This window comes from Gopherus evgoodei, chromosome 1 (assembly GCF_007399415.2).
Source record: "Gopherus evgoodei ecotype Sinaloan lineage chromosome 1, rGopEvg1_v1.p, whole genome shotgun sequence".
NCBI classification, from domain to species: Eukaryota; Metazoa; Chordata; order Testudines; family Testudinidae; genus Gopherus; species Gopherus evgoodei.
Window position 1 is genome coordinate 212,359,874 of NC_044322.1, and position 18,158 is coordinate 212,378,031.

Sequence of the window (18,158 nt, forward strand, 5' to 3'; positions counted from 1 at the left end):
TGATAAATAATTTCTTTAGCATTTGTTGGCTCTATAACTAGTTAATTACTATATGAAGAATCATTTAATATTCTTGCTATCCATATACAGTAAAAGCTGTTTTATCTGGCATGTTGAGGGAATGGGTGGTGATGGTAAGTGAAAAATGCCGGTTAACTAAGAGGGAGGGAGTTTGGGTGCGGGAAGAGGCTCAGGGCAGCGGGTTGAGGCATGGGAGGGGTTGCAGGGTGCCAGATCCAGGGGTTGCTCACCTTGGGTGGGTACCTGCAAGAGGTGATCTGTCCCAGCTGCTCCTAGGCAGAGGCATGGCAGGTGGCTCTGTGTGCTGCCCCCGCCCCGCGTGCCAGCTCTGCAGCTCCCATTGGCCGGGAACCTAGGAGCAGCTGGTACAGATTGCCGCTTGCAGTGAGCTGCCAGGGGTGAGTGCCCCCCAGATCTGGCACCCTGCACCCCAACCTGCTGCCCCAAGCCCCCTCTTGTACCCAAACTCCCTCCCAGAGCCCACATTCCCCACACACCCTCCCACACCCCAACCCCCTGCTGGCCCTGTGCCAACTGGACTGTAAACTGGAATTTCACTGAAGATCAGAAATGCTGGTTTATTGAACTTTCTGGCTGATGAAGTGCTGGATAAAACAGCTTTTACTGTAAATATCTATAGTATCTTTTTTAATCCTACTAAGATCTCGTCCTCAGTATTCTGTAGCAGTATGTTCAACAATCCAGTTACGAACTCTCCTTTTCACCAGTTTTAAATTTGTCACCTTTCAATTTCATTGTGACTGTTCCCTAGTTCTTGTGTTACGAGACAAGATAAATAGGAGTTAGAAATCTGTTGTCTTTAGACCATTGCTTATTTTATATATTTGTGTCCCCTCCTATTTGCTCCTTTCTAAGGTAAACTATCCTAGTTCTTTCAATTTCTCTTCATATGAGAGTTTTTCAAACTACAGATCATTTTTGTCATCCATCTGTGAATAGGGTTGGCTGGAAAACAAGATTTCTGTTTGTGAAAATTTTTTATCGGTTTCAACATTTGTGTTCCGATGCAGAAAGAATCCAAGACTTTTGAAAAGCTTTTGAATGAGAGATTTCCCCCCTAGAAAAGCCAGGTGATTAGAGCATTCAGCTGTGATGAGGAGCCCTAAGTTCAAGTCCTGGCTGTGGCTTGATTCCTACAATCAAGATGTGTCCCCTAACCACCAGGCTATTCTGGTGTGGTGCACTCTGCTTTTGATTAGAAATCACACCCAGAATCAGAAATCTTCCAACCAAAGTTTCATCAAAACATGTTTCTGCAAAAGCTTTGTTAAAATAAATCAGCACTTTCCAATTGAAAAGTGTTGTCAAAATGTTCCTGACCAGTTTTCCTCCGTGAACCCCCTTTACTTCTACTACATCTTTTTTTAAAGCAGCTGACCAGAACTCAACACAATATCCTAGATTACTTTTATAATAGCATTATAATGTTCTCCATATTATTTGCCTTCTCATCCTTTCTGCATGCTAACATTTTGTTCTCTTCTGCACATTCAGCAGAGATTTTCATTGAGATGTCTGCAGTGATGCTCAGCTCCTTTCCCTGAATTGGCAATTATTACCTCCAGTATGCATTACTTTCATTTGTCAACCCTGAATTTTATCTGCCAGCATGTTGCCTACTCACTCAGCTTGGTTAGGTCCCTTGGTTCTTATTGGTATTGGTAACCTAAATAGAGTTTGGGTCATCTCCAAGTATTGCTACTTCACAAATCACTATTTTCCAAATTAATATATATTAAACAACCAAAACCCTAATATAGCACCCCACCATTCACCCTTTGCCATGATGAAAATTCATTTATTCCCAGCCTTTGTTTTCTCTCTTAGCCAGCTTCTCACATCATGACTATAAAGCTTCTTCTGTATGGGACTTTTAAAAAGTCTTCGACAAAGTTCAAATAAATTATCAACCAGTTTTTTCATCCACTGTTTTATTGACACATTCAGAGAATTCTGATAGATTAGTGAGGCCTAGATAATCAAATGTTATAGGTCATTTTAAGAAAAAAATACACAATTTGCATATTATAATATGCTGAACTCAAGGCATCATTGATCTGATCCAATGTGGCAAGTCCTTTTTCCAGCTGCGTGATCATGGATAGAGCCTTTATAGATAGATAAAAACAAAGTTTTGATCACTACATTATCTAAGAAAGAAAATGTATCTCATTCCTCTGATTAAGACGTCGTCCTTCCTACTTAATCTTGCCTGGTATCCTTGTGGAATTCTTCATCTTTCAGATACAAGAAAAATGAATTAACGTCCCATCCCATCTGACATCTTTTTTTTAAACCCAGGTCCATCAACCAACCAACCACCCAGTAACAGCAGCAAAGCCCGCACTAATCTGATGCTGCTGCTAGTCAGTTCCTCTCTATAACCCCATGCCTGAAGGTGGCCATAGTGACAGTTCTGAGTCCAACAGGGAAGACAAAACTGAAGTTTTCTTCTCAGACTCAGCACAGCTGTGCTATCTGTCCTGTAGGGAGAGACCAATGGCTTTTTGTTTTAGTTGGTTACCTGTTGCTGTCTCCTGCTGCACTGTGCACTGTTGAGCCTCTGACCATGCAGGGAAGGATGTGAGGCAGAAGGGGTTGAGTAGAAGAATAAGCATTTGGGAAGGAGGGAGGGAATATAGGGAAAGAATCAGAGAAAGTTGGGAGGGATGTGGGAGAATGAAGGAAGCCAGGAAAGGACACATCTGTAATGCTAGCTTCAAAAGCGGGAGTGGGGGAGATTCAGCCAGCAAAAAGAGCTATTACCATAGCCACAGAGGTCTGGGATCCAACCTGTTGCTTTAATAAGGCTCAGTAATGACAGTCTCCATACACTGATCTGTCCTCTGCACTTCTTCCAATCTTACCTCCAGTTCCAACTCCTCTTCACATTTCTTTATGGAGATCAAGCACTACAAAGCCATCAGGTACAGGAGAGACAGAAGTATCCAGGAAAGGGCAAGAGGGGATAAGGAGCCTGATGCCATGTTCGTGGTCAATAGCTGCAAATGAACTGTCTTCTTGATGCTGGAATCTGTAAAGGAAGAAAAAAATACTGCCAGAATGAAGGGCACAATTATCTTATTCATGTATTTGTTCCCACCACAGGGAAGATGAGCATCCAGAGTTTCCTTTCCTTAATGTCCATGGGTAAAGAATGATCCTGCTTCCCATCCTGGAGGCACACTGCTGTGAAATTCCCATTGTGACAGTTCCGTGGACCTCAGCATGGTGAAGTGTAGGAAAATTTGTCTGAGTTTATCTGAAAATTTCCTTCAGAACAACAAGGTCCAAAAGATGCAATCCACTTTTGAAACAAACAGAACATCTGCAGTCATCCAGATAAAGGTGCTTTTATGTTAGAGGAAAGTATCCCCATGGAGAGCTCATCAAACAGTTTCAAATTTCCAAATGTTTGCACTATCAGCTCTATTCCCGTGCTCTGCAGCAGGGGAGAGAGTTTGACTTGTCAAGCTGTAGTGAACACCATCTCAAATGAGAGACCGTCAAATGGAATGATCCCAGCTACGGAAGTTCTCAATTGTCAATACATTCCCCTAGTGTCAGTGACTGACAGGTCCAGTTCTGCCCCTAAATTACATGCAGGCTGAAGACTCATCACAGTGGATCTGTGGACTTTATTACTCGGTAAGAATATTTTCAGATATGCTCAGATAAATTTCCCTTTGACTGAGTCCAGGTCTGCACCACAAATTTACATCAGTCAGAGGTGTGAAACCCCTGTTCCCACAGATGATGCAGTTACACTGACCTAACCCTGCTGCAGACAGCACTGTGCTGACGAGACAGCTTCTCCCATCAACGTAGCTACCGCCATAATCACGGAAGTGGCTTAATTATGCCGATGGGAGAAGCTCTCCTATCTGCACAGTAGCAACTTCACTAAAGTGCTTCAGCAGTGCAACGGTGCAGTTGCAGCGTTGTACGTGTAGACAAGCCCTAAACTAGGAGCAGATTTAGAACAAGCAACAGGGAGGTGAAAGGTCCCATAGTCCCCCTGAGCCACCCAGCCAACCCCAGCTGGGGTCTGGATTAGAACCAGCAATTGGAAAGGCTCTGTAGCTAACTCCAAATTCCAGAACGCGTGAGCCCACATGCAGTAGTTAACACATCTTCATCCCATGTCTAATGCCTTTAAGTGGTGCTGGAAGGTACCTGTCACTTTGATGTTCCCTGTAGCTTTGGCAATGTCATTCTTGATTACACAAGTATAGGTAGTATTAGCTGTAATGTTGTGCAGAACAGATACCACATTCATAGTCACATTCTCAGAGTTCAGCTTGAAGCTGGTGTTGGAGACCTCAGATAAATTGTCCCTTGTGTTATTGTGTGAGGTCCAAATCACAACAGGTTGAGGGAACCACCGGGGAGCCTCACAGCGCAGGGTGTCCATGCTGCTGTTGTAATCCACGTGCATCTCTGGAGAGCTGAAAGCTGTAGAATCAGTTAAAAAGAGAAGAGAGGTGAACAAAACTGGAACCTTTAGACATCAGGTATAAAATACCTGCTGTGCCTGTCTTCTGTATCTTATTTCTAGAGTGACTATTGCTGTAACATCTAAGCACTGTACCTACTTACCTTGAAACCAGAGATTCAAGTATCAGTCTTCATCCTTCCATGGCAGGCAGAGTTCGAGGCAGTTAGCTTGGAAAATGAAAGTTGCTCAGGTATAAGGAATTCTACATTCAGCCCCAGACAGTTAACAAGTTCCACTGAGGCACCTACAGTGCTAATAACCCTGAACCTTACTGCATCTGGGCCTGATCCTGTGAGAAACCAGGCATCCCCTCTGGGATACTGAGCACCCCCTGAAATCAGTGGGAGCTAAGTGCTTAGCCCCTGACAGCAATGGGCCCTCTGGGGGGGTTCACAAGGCTTGTAACCTCCACTGTGGAAGCAGTAAGTGTACAAATTGCTGCAGCCTGAGGGAGTTGTGAGGGTAACATTTTGTATGTGACACTGGGAGGACCTTTCCCAGACCTGAAGAAGAGCTCTGTATAATTTAAAAAACTTGTCTCTCCCCACAACAGAAGTGGGTCCAATAAAAGTTATTACCTCACTCACCTTGTCTCTCTCATATCCTGGGACCAACAGGGCTACAACACTCTGTACAACAATTAAAGAGACAGTCAACTTAAAACAAAAAGTGGGAGTTTCAGAGGTGCTTTCATGAGTTAGGAGCACCAATTCCCCCTGTGTTCTTAACTCAGGCACTTTTTAAAATGCTATCCAAACACTTCTCACAGAACACTTTATTTACTGTTGTGAAAAGGAATTCCTATGATTATTGTACCCAAAAGATTAGAGGGCAAAATATTGTTCTTAGTTTTCCAGTTGACATTGATTGAAGTGTAGAGTCAGGGTCACTGTTTCCCTTTTAGTCAACTAGCCACTTTCCCCTCTTCTGAGAATCTTTCACATAACAACAAGGAAGAGAAAATATATTCAAGAAAAATAGGCAAATGTGCTTGTAGAATTACTACCATTTATAGCAGAGGTCTTTAATCTGGGGGTACCAAGTAATGTTCAGAGGCAGCACGACTGGGGCAAGGACCAGCCCTCTAGGGGGCAGGGACAGAGTTCCACCCAGCTCTGCTCCTGGCCCCAGCTGCCAGCCCATGCCTCGGGATCTGCTCCTGGCTGTGGCTGCCAGCATCACACTGAGGGGCCTGGCCTGGCCTGGCCGAGGATCCACTCCCCCCTCTGCCCCCAGCTGTGGCCCCAGCCTTGATCCCCTTACCCCGTCTGCATCCCCCCTTCCCAGAGCCATAGGCCTGCTCCCGAGGGTGCAGACAAGGGTAAGGAAGGGTTGCGAGGTAAAAAGTTTGGGGCCCACTGATTTATAGCATCACAAATTTCCACCACTGCAGAATCCACAGAGGATTTACTGATTCCAAACTGGTTACCAAGTGACCTGCACCAATCAGAGGTAGCCAGTTCCTCCAGGCTAATTGCCATAAGCTTCTGCACAGACAACAAGGCCTCTCATCCAGACAGGGCCGCCCAGAGGGGGGTGCAAGCGGGGGCAATTTGCCCCAGGCCCCGGGCTCCGCAGGGGCCCCCATGAGTTTTTTGGGGCCCCTGGAGCGGGGTCCTTCACTCGCTCCAGGGGGTCCGGAAAACTCTTGCGGGGCCGAGCCCTGGAGCTTCTTCCGCTCCCGGTCTTTGCCAGCGGGGGGGGGGGGGCAGAAGGACCCCCCCCCACCAGTGAATTACCACCAAAGCGGGACCTGCTGCTGAAGTGCAACCCGGTCTTCGGCAGTAATTCGGCGGTGGGGGGGCCCTTCCGTTCCGGGACCCACTGCCGAAGTGCCCCGAAGACCCGCGGCGGGGGCCCCCCGCTGCCAAACAGGGCCAGCTCTAGACATTTCGCCGCGCAGGGGGTGCCCTGCAGCTTGCCAGTCCCGTGGCTCCAGTGGACCTCCCGCAGGCACGCCTACGGATGCTCCACCAGAGCCGCGGGACCAGCAGACCCTCCACAGGCACGCCTGTGGGAGGTCCACCGGAGCCGCTTGCCGCCAACAGCCCCAGGCCCCCGGAATCCTCTGGGCGGCCCTGCATCCTGATACTCTGGTGCTTCAGTTCCAGAAAAGCAGAGTTCCTTACGTGAGAGTTCAGAACTGCTGCTGCCCAGCCTAGGTCTGAAGAACAATGAGGTACCAGTATTTTGTACCCTTGGGCCTGGTCTAATAATATTGATTGACTGTGTGCACTTCACCCGCCAGAAGCCCATCCAGCCATTCACTCAACTAATTACGACAGGCCCGTTCTTCTTGCTCAGTCCCCCATTGTTAGGCTGTCAGTTGCTAATGCTGCCACCCCTGCTATACCAGAGATAACAGTTTTTGGGGTTGTGCAGCCTCCATGCTCTAGAAAGAGCATTTGCAAATTAGTCTCTAAACAAGTTGGCCTGCAACTGGGGCCCATGTGGTTGGGCTGGAACTTTTTAAAAAGTTGGTGACTTCTGGATCCATGATTATCATGGAGAACCAGCCCACAAGGAATTGGGGGATTTTTTTTCCCCCAACAGTGATGGGTGGTTGTCAGGGAAGGGTCCTCAAATTGTGAAAGCTGCAAGAGTTTGACCTCTCCTCTCACAATTCCCCTGGCTGCTCATGAAGGTGTCTCCAAAGGTCATTCGCAATCATCCTCAAAGCACTGCAATGTGGCTGGGGTCTGGGAACTCTGGGATGTATGCCCAGAAGACATTGTCACTCATATGGCTGAGGGCAGCACTGGTGTGGGTGTAACAGCAAGCACATTAAACATGTATGGACGCCATGTGCATGTACTGACTTATGGTAACTACATCCAGTGACGTACAATCCATATAACTCTTTAGTGAAATGAGCTCTTACAGGCATAAAACAAATTCAAAGATGACATAAGCAGGTGAAATCCTATTGACTGGCATTGTACTCATTTATAGTAGCGATAGATTTGATTATTATGGCAGAATTTTCAGAAGCAGTCAGCACCCACGATTGAAAATTTAGCCCTAATTGTGAGGGTTGAGCTCTTTTGAATGCGTGGTCTTATGTAAAATAGACACCTATACCAGATTTACCATGCCAATCAGTTTGTCCTGGTTTTTTTTTCATTGCTGTGTGTTACCTGGAACAAAGTCAAGTGGAATACATGTTCAATGTGATGAACAGTATCTGGAGTGCAGAGAAAAGTCAAATGAGTGTAGACTCTCTCAAAGCAGTTATTTTGCTCAAAGTCAATGCAGTGTTTCACCATAAACTAATTCAGAATATTCAAGTACTGAACAAATATTCTCCACTCCAAGAATTATGTTTGTGCTACTGTTTAGTCACAAGCTGGCAATAGTAATACCAACACATATTTGTAAAGTGCATTTTTGCCTTTTCTATAACTATTTTGTGACCCTAAAAATATCATCACAGCGTCCCTGATTTTTTATTTTGAAAATACAACTATGCTAGTACCATGTCTTCAAAAATATTGTATCTGGTTACCTTGAAATAGCTCTGAAAAAGTCTCCTCTAGCAGGAGAGCACCCATAAGAAATTCTAGAAGTGGTGTTTTCTGAGGAAGGTTAAAAACAAACAAACATATCAAGCTAGTAATGGAAAGCTAGTTATAACTACTGCTAGATGAATACTGTGAACTTCTGTATGATGAAACCTGCAGATTAGCTGCAATGCTATTCACAACCATGCTAATTCTCTTTCTGCAAACGTGACTGGATTAACCACAACCAGTCTGTGTCAAAGATTTGGATGAATGTAACTAAAATTTTCATACAAAGTAAAAAGTATCACAAACACTCATGTAAATATTTGATAGTGCAGAGGCTTGCCCTTGAAGAATCTGCATGACTACCTTCAACATGACAATGTTTTAGTAATTTAAAGCCTATTTTCAAAAAGTTTCAGGCCTCCAATCATGGAGCAGAAACTATAGCATCACTAGGTGAACAATCACAAGGATCCACTAGTAAACATCTGAAATAATAGCCATGATATGACCAACCCATTGGCACTAATGTTAGAATAAATATTTTTCTTATTGTCTTTGAATAATGAACAAATTAGCAAAGATCAAAGTTTGTGGGAAACTGGCAAACAGGAAAGGGCTACAGATGTGACAATCAATTCTGTGCTAGAAGTAGTTCACTCAACTCTAATTTTGATCTGAGCTATGGAAAGAAGATGCCGTCACTCAATAATTAATAAAATCTAATTATTATTACACAAGACCCACCTGGATTGCTATGAAATCACTACCAGGTAGATGGGTCGATCCTATAAATAATGTGTATGTCTGACATTAGAATCAGGCCCTTTATGTAGTCAGCTGCGCAACCGAGAAAGGCAAAAACAGTCAATGGCAGAAAAGTTAAATTATGTTTATAAATGGGGCATTTAAAAATAATTTTATTTCCCAGAGCAAAGACATGGAAAGGGGAGGGGAAGTCCCTGAATTCCTTTGGAAGCTCCAAGGAAACTCTTCTACATTCATTTCTCTTGTTTACTTTCCCTACCCTCTTATCCTTTGACCTACAGCAATACACTTCTGGCCACAGATAATTCTAGATGCCTCATTCTGGCAGAGAATGGAAGGAGGTTGCTGCAGTGCTTTCAAATTTTCCTGGAAGCAAGAATCTTTCCCTTGGACAGATCACAGTGGGTTAAATCGTCCATTAGAGATCTACAATATAGTCGAGTGGGAGAATGAAGGGGACAGCAAACTGCTGCACAAATTCATCCTGATATGTCAGGAATACCTGGCAGAATGCACGAATGTCACTGATGAAAGAAATATTTTCTCTACAAGAAGTTTGCTCCAGCTACTGTAACTTAGCATGATTTTACAGATCTACAAAGTAAAGCAAAGCCCTGTGAATTTGAACAGTTAGCACAGAGAAGGACTAATGAAGGCCAGAAGGCCAGATTCTCTGTCCTGATCTGCCCTGAGCAGGGCCGACTCTACCATTTTTGCTGCCGCAAGCAAAAAAAGAAAGAAAGAAAAAAGCCGCCCGGACTGAGCCGCCCCAAGAATGGACGGAATGCCGTCCCTTAGCATGTACCTCCCCAGGAACATGCTTCCTCCACTGGTGCCTGGAGCTGGCCCTGTCCCTGAGTAGCACAAAGGGAGAGGAAACTGGCTGCAACTCCCTTTTTGAGAATACCCTTGGCATGGCAGAATCTGCAGCAGATGTCATGCAAAAATCCCAGGGAAGACAAGGCCTAAGAAAGCTCCTTTTGCAGTGTTAGAAGAAAGCAACTCTTTCACTAGTCTCACATGACAGGAAGCACTGCTTCCACTAGGAGCAGAGTAACCTGTCAACTCCCAGGTCTCAAACACCTGCCAGTTTCTGAAGCAGGGCACAAACCTCAGATTCCCCACAGTGAATTACTTACTTAGTCCCTCATTTCTCCTTACTCAAATGTTTTGCTAGAGAACCACAGGGAAGATACAGCAAGTCTCAGGAACAGTTGAGACAGAAGGAAGCACAGAAAAAGACTGGTACATTTGGGAGCTATGCCTGGATTTACCCTTGTACCTTTGAGTTCCAAAGGGCTCATCAAAAACTCTCATGCAGGGAGGTCCCATGCATGTTTAACTGGAAGCTCACACAGCTCTGGAAGCTGAATTCCAGAGTTGGCTGTAGCGTGACTTGACATCTATCTTCAGAATCATGGATTCATTTTACTGCCCTACAGGTACAAATGCAAGTTCACGGGATTTAGCACACTGTCCTTGATTGCTTGAGGGTGTTTGCCCACATCACAGAGTGATTTATGGCACGAGGCTTAGGAATGGAATAGCAGCAGCTGTTGCAGATTAGGACTGAGGAGCACTGGCAGACGTGTAGTGGTGGAGTGACCCCAGCACTGGATTTAGCAGTAGGGCTGTAGGTCAAGAGTGAGGGACTTGACAGAGGTGTACAATGTCCAAGGACTGTTAGAGAAGAGGGTGCTGCATGTTTGGACAGAAATGAGTTGGCAGAGCTCTGGCAGGACCCTGGAGTGGAATAGAAGAGGATGCTAAATGTGAGGATTCTGCTGTATGAGCAGAGCCGTGCAGCTCAGTTTGCATGGCGCCTATCTACATTAGCCGGGCCTGTCATCAGTAACAGAATTCTGGAAACAACTCCTTCTGGGTTTGGTTTGGCTTTTTTGGCTCTCTCACTAGGTTTTCCTCACCTCCAGTCTTATATTCCAGCCCTGCTTCTCCATTCCCTTTGGATGTGGTGACAGAACACCTGTAAGCACCAGCGTCGGAGAGCTGCACATCTCTCAGCATCAAAGAGGCATTCCCACCAATCACCTGCTCTGCAAATATTGCTGTCCGGCCCTTGAACACTTCATCCTGGTCCTTTAGATGGTCCTTGCCGCCTTTAAACTCATGCACCATCCCAGAGACCCCAGCTTTAGCCCACCGGATCTCTGTGTTGCTGAGCTTGATGTCAGGTTCGAAAGTGCAGCCCAAGATGCCATCTTCCCCAATGTTCCCAGCGGAGGTTAGTGTGGTGACGCTGATGGAGCGTCTCCCTGCAATGAAAGAGCACACGTTCAGTGCCAGTGCCATGATAATGTGATGTGTAAAGGACAGCAGCAAGCCAGAACACCCTGGGCATTAATTGGCTCTTGCTGCAATGTGAATGACAAAGGCGGAGGCAGAATGCCTTTAACCACCTCAGAAGGGCACTAGCAGCTGGCTACTGCAGATCCTGGTGTGGCTAACGCTACTGGAGTCTGGTTCTTGTGTTTCATAAAAAGACTTTTTACAGAGCACTTTTGGGTGTTTATACAATGTACCTTCCCACTCTGAAAAGTTGTTCCTCTCAAAAGAACAAGAGAAAATCGTTTCTATAAAGGTTATAAAAGCATGTTCTCTACTAGCTTGATTCTACTCCTCTATAGGCTCTCTCACCCAAAGTACCCTAGGGAGACAGCAGGAGGTTTTTAATGAGATTAATTCCCATTATGCTCAGAAGCAGGGCTGAATCTCCCTTGTGTATTGATGGCCTGGCAGCCCAGTGAATCCCTAACTCAGGGTTTTTCCCTTCTAAGACAGAACTCTCCTATTGTCTTTGGTTCACACCCAAGGCAACCTGGCAGGTTGGGTCATCCTGTATCCAGATGAAAGAAATAAGAAGAGAAGGAAGGAGACTGAATTTTAAAAGGAGGAATATGTTAGCCACTGACTAACGAGGCAAGTATGTAAGGCAACAGACCACAAGCACTGTGTCAGGCAGTTAAGCCCCTCTATCTCCTTTATTATTATTTTTATTTGTACTACATTAGCTTCTAGGGCCCCAAATGAGATCACATTGTGCTAGGTGCTGTACATACACATAGAAAGAAGTTAAAGAAAGAATTTATAGTGAGAGAGGACAGAGAGGTGGGAAATTTGGAAGAAGGCAGAAGAGAACACAGAATAGGAAGGGAAAAGAAGGGGAAGAGAAGGAAATAGAGAACAGTGATATGGAGAGGAAAATAGACTGAAAAAGATGGAAGAAAAGATAACATATGGAGCAGAAATAAAAGAAAAAAAATCAACTAAAGGGCATTAAATGGGGAAAGTATAAATGCAAGTGAACAAAGCCAATTTAAAAAGGGTTTATATAATGGATACTATATACATACCAAATGACACAATCAGTAATATTCATAACACTTTTGAAAAAGGGATGGGATCAAATGTGCTGTCAGAGTGGAGATAGACATTTGCTTAGGGCCATCCTGGCTGGCTATCTGGCCTCCCAATTTTAATTGTATTAACTGTAAACACAATTCTTCCTCCTGATTCCCCTTAGTTCTTTCCTATGAGTGAACAGAACTGACCTCTGAATGGGATACAGGCAAGCAACCTGTTCTATCAACAACTGCAAGTAGCATGTTCTATCCTCTACAGCTAGTCAGGAGACTGTGTCCCATCCTGGCAGATGATGACCTGGCCTCAGTAATAAATGCCTTTGTCTTCTCCCATCTGGACTATGGCAATGCCATATAGCTTGGCAGGAAGCCCTCAGCTGTCAGGAAAGTTCAATTAGATTAGAATGCAGCAGCATGTTTACTCAGCAACACTGACTACTGTAAGGATCTCAAACCTGCTCTTGCTCTTTATGGTGGCTTCCTACAGAATAGCAAGTCAACTTCAAGGCCTTGGTCCTCAACAGTTTGGTACAAGAATACCTAAAAGATTGCCTAGAGCTCTGCAATGAGGATGCTGGTTGACTACTCCATTCCTCAGGCACAGTGCTAGGGCTCATCTTTGTAAAGCTTTCTCAGAGGCTGATCCAAAACTAGAATAAACTACCCAGGAACAAAGAAGCATCACAAAACTCATCCCCTTTCATTGCTGGGGCATTGCTTCAGCCTGCTGTCTTGAGTACACATAGCAAAGTGTACAGATTACATTATTTGAAACAAAATAAAACATAAAGCACACAGAATCTCCATGGGAAGAGGAAGAGAGAAAGAACAATCACACATGACAGATCACTAGTCATCTCACCATATGCACTTTTAGATAGTACTACAGTACCGAGGGCTGTATAAAAGGCCGAATAGAATCATAGACAAAATGGATCCTTCTATCCCTCCTCCATCCCACACCACCAGATTTCACTGGTCATGGGGAAGGTGCACTGGACCAGGAGCCAAAACATCATAAGATTAATTTTCACTTCATCCACTCACCATGTCTTTCACAATGCACATTATGAAACAAGGCTTCACACCCCACTGAGATATTAGAGCAGAACTAGGAACAGAACCTAGTACTCTAATTTGGTAGCTCTATTTAGCCACACAGCTTCTATGTACTTGGCTATGCTGACTGTATAATGGATTTTCCTTGCATATGTAACCCGCTATTATATGAATCCTGTAGCAGCTGGTCCATAGAGTATAGCAGTCTGTGCCTGCTGTCAGCTAGAAGAGCTGTCCAGTTAGCACAAGTTGCAAATGTGCTCCAGTGTTGAAGGTTGTGAGTGCAAATCCTCATAATAATGTGTAAGAGGTGGTCATGATAATTGCTTATAAACAGAATTTGTTTTTTCCTCTTTAAAACCCTAGGAACTTATATACAAAACAAACTACGTTAAAAGAATGCTATTAAGATTCCAAAGTGAAAAAACCCTCAGAAGGCAGGAAATGACAGTAATCAAGTGGCTTGTGGAACTTAATTCTTCCCTCTTGTGTATACGCATTATGACAGTCTTTAATTACGTGATCACATACTGTTTTTTTCCACAGAGGGGGAAAACTGACACAACAAAGTGACTTGACAGAAAAGGACTTCTGCAGAAAAGGACCTCCGGATAACAGAGGACTAGAAGCTGGATATGAGTCAGCAGTGCACCCTTGTTGCCAAGAAGGCCAATGGCATTTTGGGCTGTATTAGTAGGAGCATTGCCAGCAGATCGAGGGAAGTGATTATTCCCTCAATTCAGCACTGCTTCCAGTACTGCATCCAGTTTTGGTCCCTCCACTACAGAAGGGATGTGGACAAATTGGAGAGAGTCCAGTGGAGGGCAACAAAAATGATTAGAGGACTGGAGCACATGACTTACGAGGAGAGGCTGAGGGAACTAGACTTATTTAGTCTGCAGAAGAGAAGAGAAAGCGGGGATTTGAGCGCAGCCTTCAACTACCTGAGGGGGGGTTCCAAAGAGGATGGAGCTCAGCTGTTCTCAGTGGTGGCAGATGACAGAACAAGAAGCAATGGTCTCAAGCTGCAGTTGGGGAGGTTTAGGTTGGATATTAGGAAATAGCTATTTCACTAGGAGGGTGGTGAAGCACTGGAATGGGTTTACCTAGGGCAGTGGTGGAATCTCCATCCTTACAGGTTTTTAAGGGCCGGCTTGATAAAGCCCTGGCTGGGATGACTTAGTTGGTGTTGGTCCTACTTTGACCAGGGGGTTGGACTAGATGACCTCCTGAAGTCTCTTCCAACCCTGATATTCTATGGCAGATACTAAAAAGCGTTCTAGGGTCTGAGCTAGGATTAGAATGCAGGACCCCAGACTCAATTAAAAAAGTTATCATAGACTCTCTCCAGTACTAAAATATTCTGAGATTCACAAGAAGCCTAAAATTTCAGTTGAAGCAAACTCACAGGGCGGAGGGGCAGGGAAGACCATCCTTCAGCAGGATAATTGCCCAGTGGCATGTGCTTCCAAAACACCAACTAAGATGTAACAGAACTATGCTCAGATTGGGGAAAAAATGCTGCCAGGACGTAATCCGAGTAATCACATACCTGAAACACCAAAGCCGATGATCAGCACAATCACTGCTACCAGGATTATGATGATGGTGATCATGCTATTAAAAAAAATACAAAATTATTTAACAGACTCTCTCCTCTAAATCATAACATTATCATACACTTGGGCATAGTTCTCAGTCTCTGATCAAGGAAGAAAATCAGAGCTGGGATAACGGGGAGCTGCAGGTCTAAAAGTGAGGTGGATTAGCATCATGGTGACATTTGCAGGACTGGAGTAGCAGTGAGCTGTGCAGGCCAGGAATGCGGTGCACCAGCAGAGCTGGGGGTGGGTGGTCAGGTCAGGACTTTTACAGGGAGAAAGGCTGGCTCATCTCATTCATTAGTATTTCTTCCCTTTGTTGACATATCTATTCTATATAGGTTCTTATACTGGTCTGATCACTGCAGTATCTGAGCATTTTCCCATAGTGCATTAAGCAACATGACTAACATCTGTCACACGTTGTTTGTTCTCTCATCCCCTCCCTGGGGGAAAAAGCATGTACAGTGAAGGGAGTGTCTTGTATTAGCTAGGGTTTCCTGGTTGGTTTTTTGGTTGGTTTTTAATACTCATGTTGTTCTATGTTTATATCAGAGACGGCAAAGACAACGAACTGCACCTTGCCCTTGGAGTGGAAGGTGGATGAGGTTTGTGATGGTCCCTGCTTCTTAGGGAAGATCATTCAACCGTCTCAGACCAGTGAGATATCCAGTGAGTGGTATCTGCCCTCTCTGACCTGTAAATGGAGCCCTTCCAGTTCTGAGGGTCCCTCTGACACCTTAGCCTGAGTTTTGGGGACTTGATCCTGCAAGGTACTCAGCACTCTGTCCTTGGGGCAGTAAATCACGGATGCACATTTAATTGTAATCATGCCAGGAGCCCTGCTGAAACCCATGGGACTACTCACACACGTTTTGGTGTGTCAAAACAGAGAGCTCAGCACCTTGCATGTTTAGTAGAGAAAGGGTCTGGAATACTGGGCCTGGTGCAAGACCTTAGGTATGAACCAGAGGTTGTGAACCAGAGTCAGGCCATGCATTAAAGCAGATGCTTACATGTTCACTGTCCAGTATGTGAACGTGGCAAAGTTCCTGCTAGCATTGCTAAAACACAGGCGTTAGCAGGCACTAAACATTTATCTAAATACATTCCAGAAGGCTAGTGCAGACGTTCCCTGGGTTAAGCAAGACCCGACTTATGCAAATTCACACTTACAGAAAACGTTCCATAAGCCAGAAATAGGATTTTCGAGTTGTGGAAATTTTTGCATAACGTATGGGTATACATTTACAATTTACGCAAAATTCGAGTTATGCAAAGCTTTCCAGAATGGAACGATTGCCTAAGTCGGGGGAGCATCTGTATGGATAAACCATCTTATCTTGTACTAGACTGGAGTGTAACAAAATAACGAATAGGGATGTTTTGTCTGGGACATCAGGAACAAGGTACAAGGGGAGGTAACAAACAAATGTCATAAAACACATAAAGTGTATGTAAGTTGTTTATCCCAGTTGTTTGTCTCAGACTGCTCACAAACAGCCTCCAGCAAGCAAGTCATTCCCAGCTTGGTCTCTGTGTGCTGCAACCAGCCACACAGTGGCTTTCACTAGCCTGGTTATACTGCAGGGTGACCCCCAACTTTCAGTCCCAGATTTCCCTCCAGAGGTGTATGTTCTGTGCTGCCCAGCTCTCTGGGGGACAATACAGATTTATATAGGTCTGTTAGTTCATCAATGGAAATAATGTGCACAGATTTTGTCACATCAAATGGAGCTTCCCCAAACACTTCAATGTAAGCACACTGGATTAGACAAAACAATAAAACAAGTTTATTAACTACAAAGAGAGAGATTTTAAGTGAACACAAGTAATGAGACATAAAAGTCAGAAATGGTTACAAGAAAAATAAAAATATGCAACCGGGGGGCTATCTTAAATAATGTTAAATTCAAAGTAGAGTTTTTAGAATCATACAAGATTAGGGTTGGAAGAGACCTCAGGAGGTCATCTAGTCCAATCCCCTTCTCAAAGCAGGACCAACCCCAACTAAATAATCCCAAGCAGGGCTTTGTCAAGCCAGGCCTTAAAAACCTCTAAGGATGGAGAGTCCACCATCTCCCTAGGTAATCCATTCCAGTGCTTCGCCAGCCTCCTAGTGAAATAGTTTTCCTGATATCCAATCTAGACCTCCCCTTCTGAACTTGAGACCTTTTTTCCTTGCTCTGTCATCTGCCACCACTGAGAACAGCTGAGCTCCATCCTCTTTGGAACCCCCCTTCAGGTGAAGGCTGCTATCAAATCCTCCCTCACTCTTCTCTTCTGCAGCCTAAATAAAACCAGTTCTCTCAGCCTCTCCTCATATGTTATGTGCTCCAGGCCCCTAATCTTTTTTGTTGCCCTCCGCTGGACTCTCTCCAATTTGTTCACATCCCTTCTGTAGTGGCGGGCCCAAAACTGGATGAAATACTCCAGATGTGGCCTCACCAGTGCCAAATGGATGGGAATAATCACTTCCCTTGATCGGCTGGCAATGCTCCTACTAATGCAGCCTAATATGCCAATGGGTGGGCAGCAGAGGTGACACATAACCGGCTGCCACCTGGTGAACTGCCTGCACTCACCAGCTCGCAGCATGCAGCTGCGCTGGCTGGAAATGGAACAAGGGGTGTGACCTTGCTGGCTGAGAGCTGGCACGCAGCAGGGGCTGTGCTGACAGACCAGCAGGGGGAGTGGCCGGTCTCATGCACTGCATCTTCCCCCCTGCACCAGCTTTACACACTGTGATGGGTTGGGTCACAGAGATCCCCGTGGGACTGCCACCTGATGTGCTGAGGCTACCTCTGAGCCCTTTTTCTCTGGCAGCTTGGGACGTCAGAACCCTGCCTTGTTGAGCCAGACATACCAGTCTGCTCCAACACAGACCCAGGGTCTGAGCCACGTCCCTGAAAAACTGCAGACTTAACTGAAGACGGCTTAGAAAGTGCTCCTGTCTCTAGCACCCAAATACCCAGTTCCCAATGGGATCCAAACCCCAAATAAATCCGTTTAACTCTGTATAAAGCTTACAGAGGGTGAACTCCTAAATTGCCTACCGTCTATAACACTGATAGAGAGATATGCACAGCTGTTTGTTCCTCCAGGAATTACTTTTACTTATTCTGGGTCAATTAACAAGCAAAAAGTGATTTTATTAAATATAAAAAGTAGGATTTAAGTGGTTCCAAGTAATAACAGACAGAACAAAGTAAATTACCACACAAAATAAAACAAAAACACACAATCTAAGCCTAATACAGTAGGAAGCTAAATGCAGTAAATCTCACCCTCAGATATGTTACAA

The 18,158-nt window shown here is 44.8% G+C and overlaps 1 protein-coding gene across 3 annotated transcripts in view; it reads right to left on the minus strand.

Moving 5' to 3' along the window:
* Positions 1 to 2,021: 2,021 nt before the first annotated feature.
* VTCN1 (V-set domain containing T cell activation inhibitor 1) overlaps positions 2,022 to 18,158 on the minus strand; it is a 40,297-nt gene continuing 24,160 nt past the window's right edge. For 2 of the 3 annotated variants that reach the window (XM_030534522.1, XM_030534543.1), the window contains exons 2-6: positions 14,806 to 14,870; positions 10,740 to 11,087; positions 4,219 to 4,497; positions 2,910 to 3,076; positions 2,022 to 2,150 (exon numbers count right to left, since the gene is read on the minus strand). In XM_030534522.1, coding sequence (XP_030390382.1) covers positions 2,955 to 3,076; positions 4,219 to 4,497; positions 10,740 to 11,087; positions 14,806 to 14,870 — 814 coding nt within the window. In that variant the 3' untranslated portion in view covers positions 2,022 to 2,150; positions 2,910 to 2,954. Of the gene's footprint in view, positions 2,280 to 2,909; positions 3,077 to 4,218; positions 4,498 to 10,739; positions 11,088 to 14,805; positions 14,871 to 18,158 lie in introns of all 3 variants that reach the window. The other variant, XM_030534532.1, reaches the window with a different exon arrangement.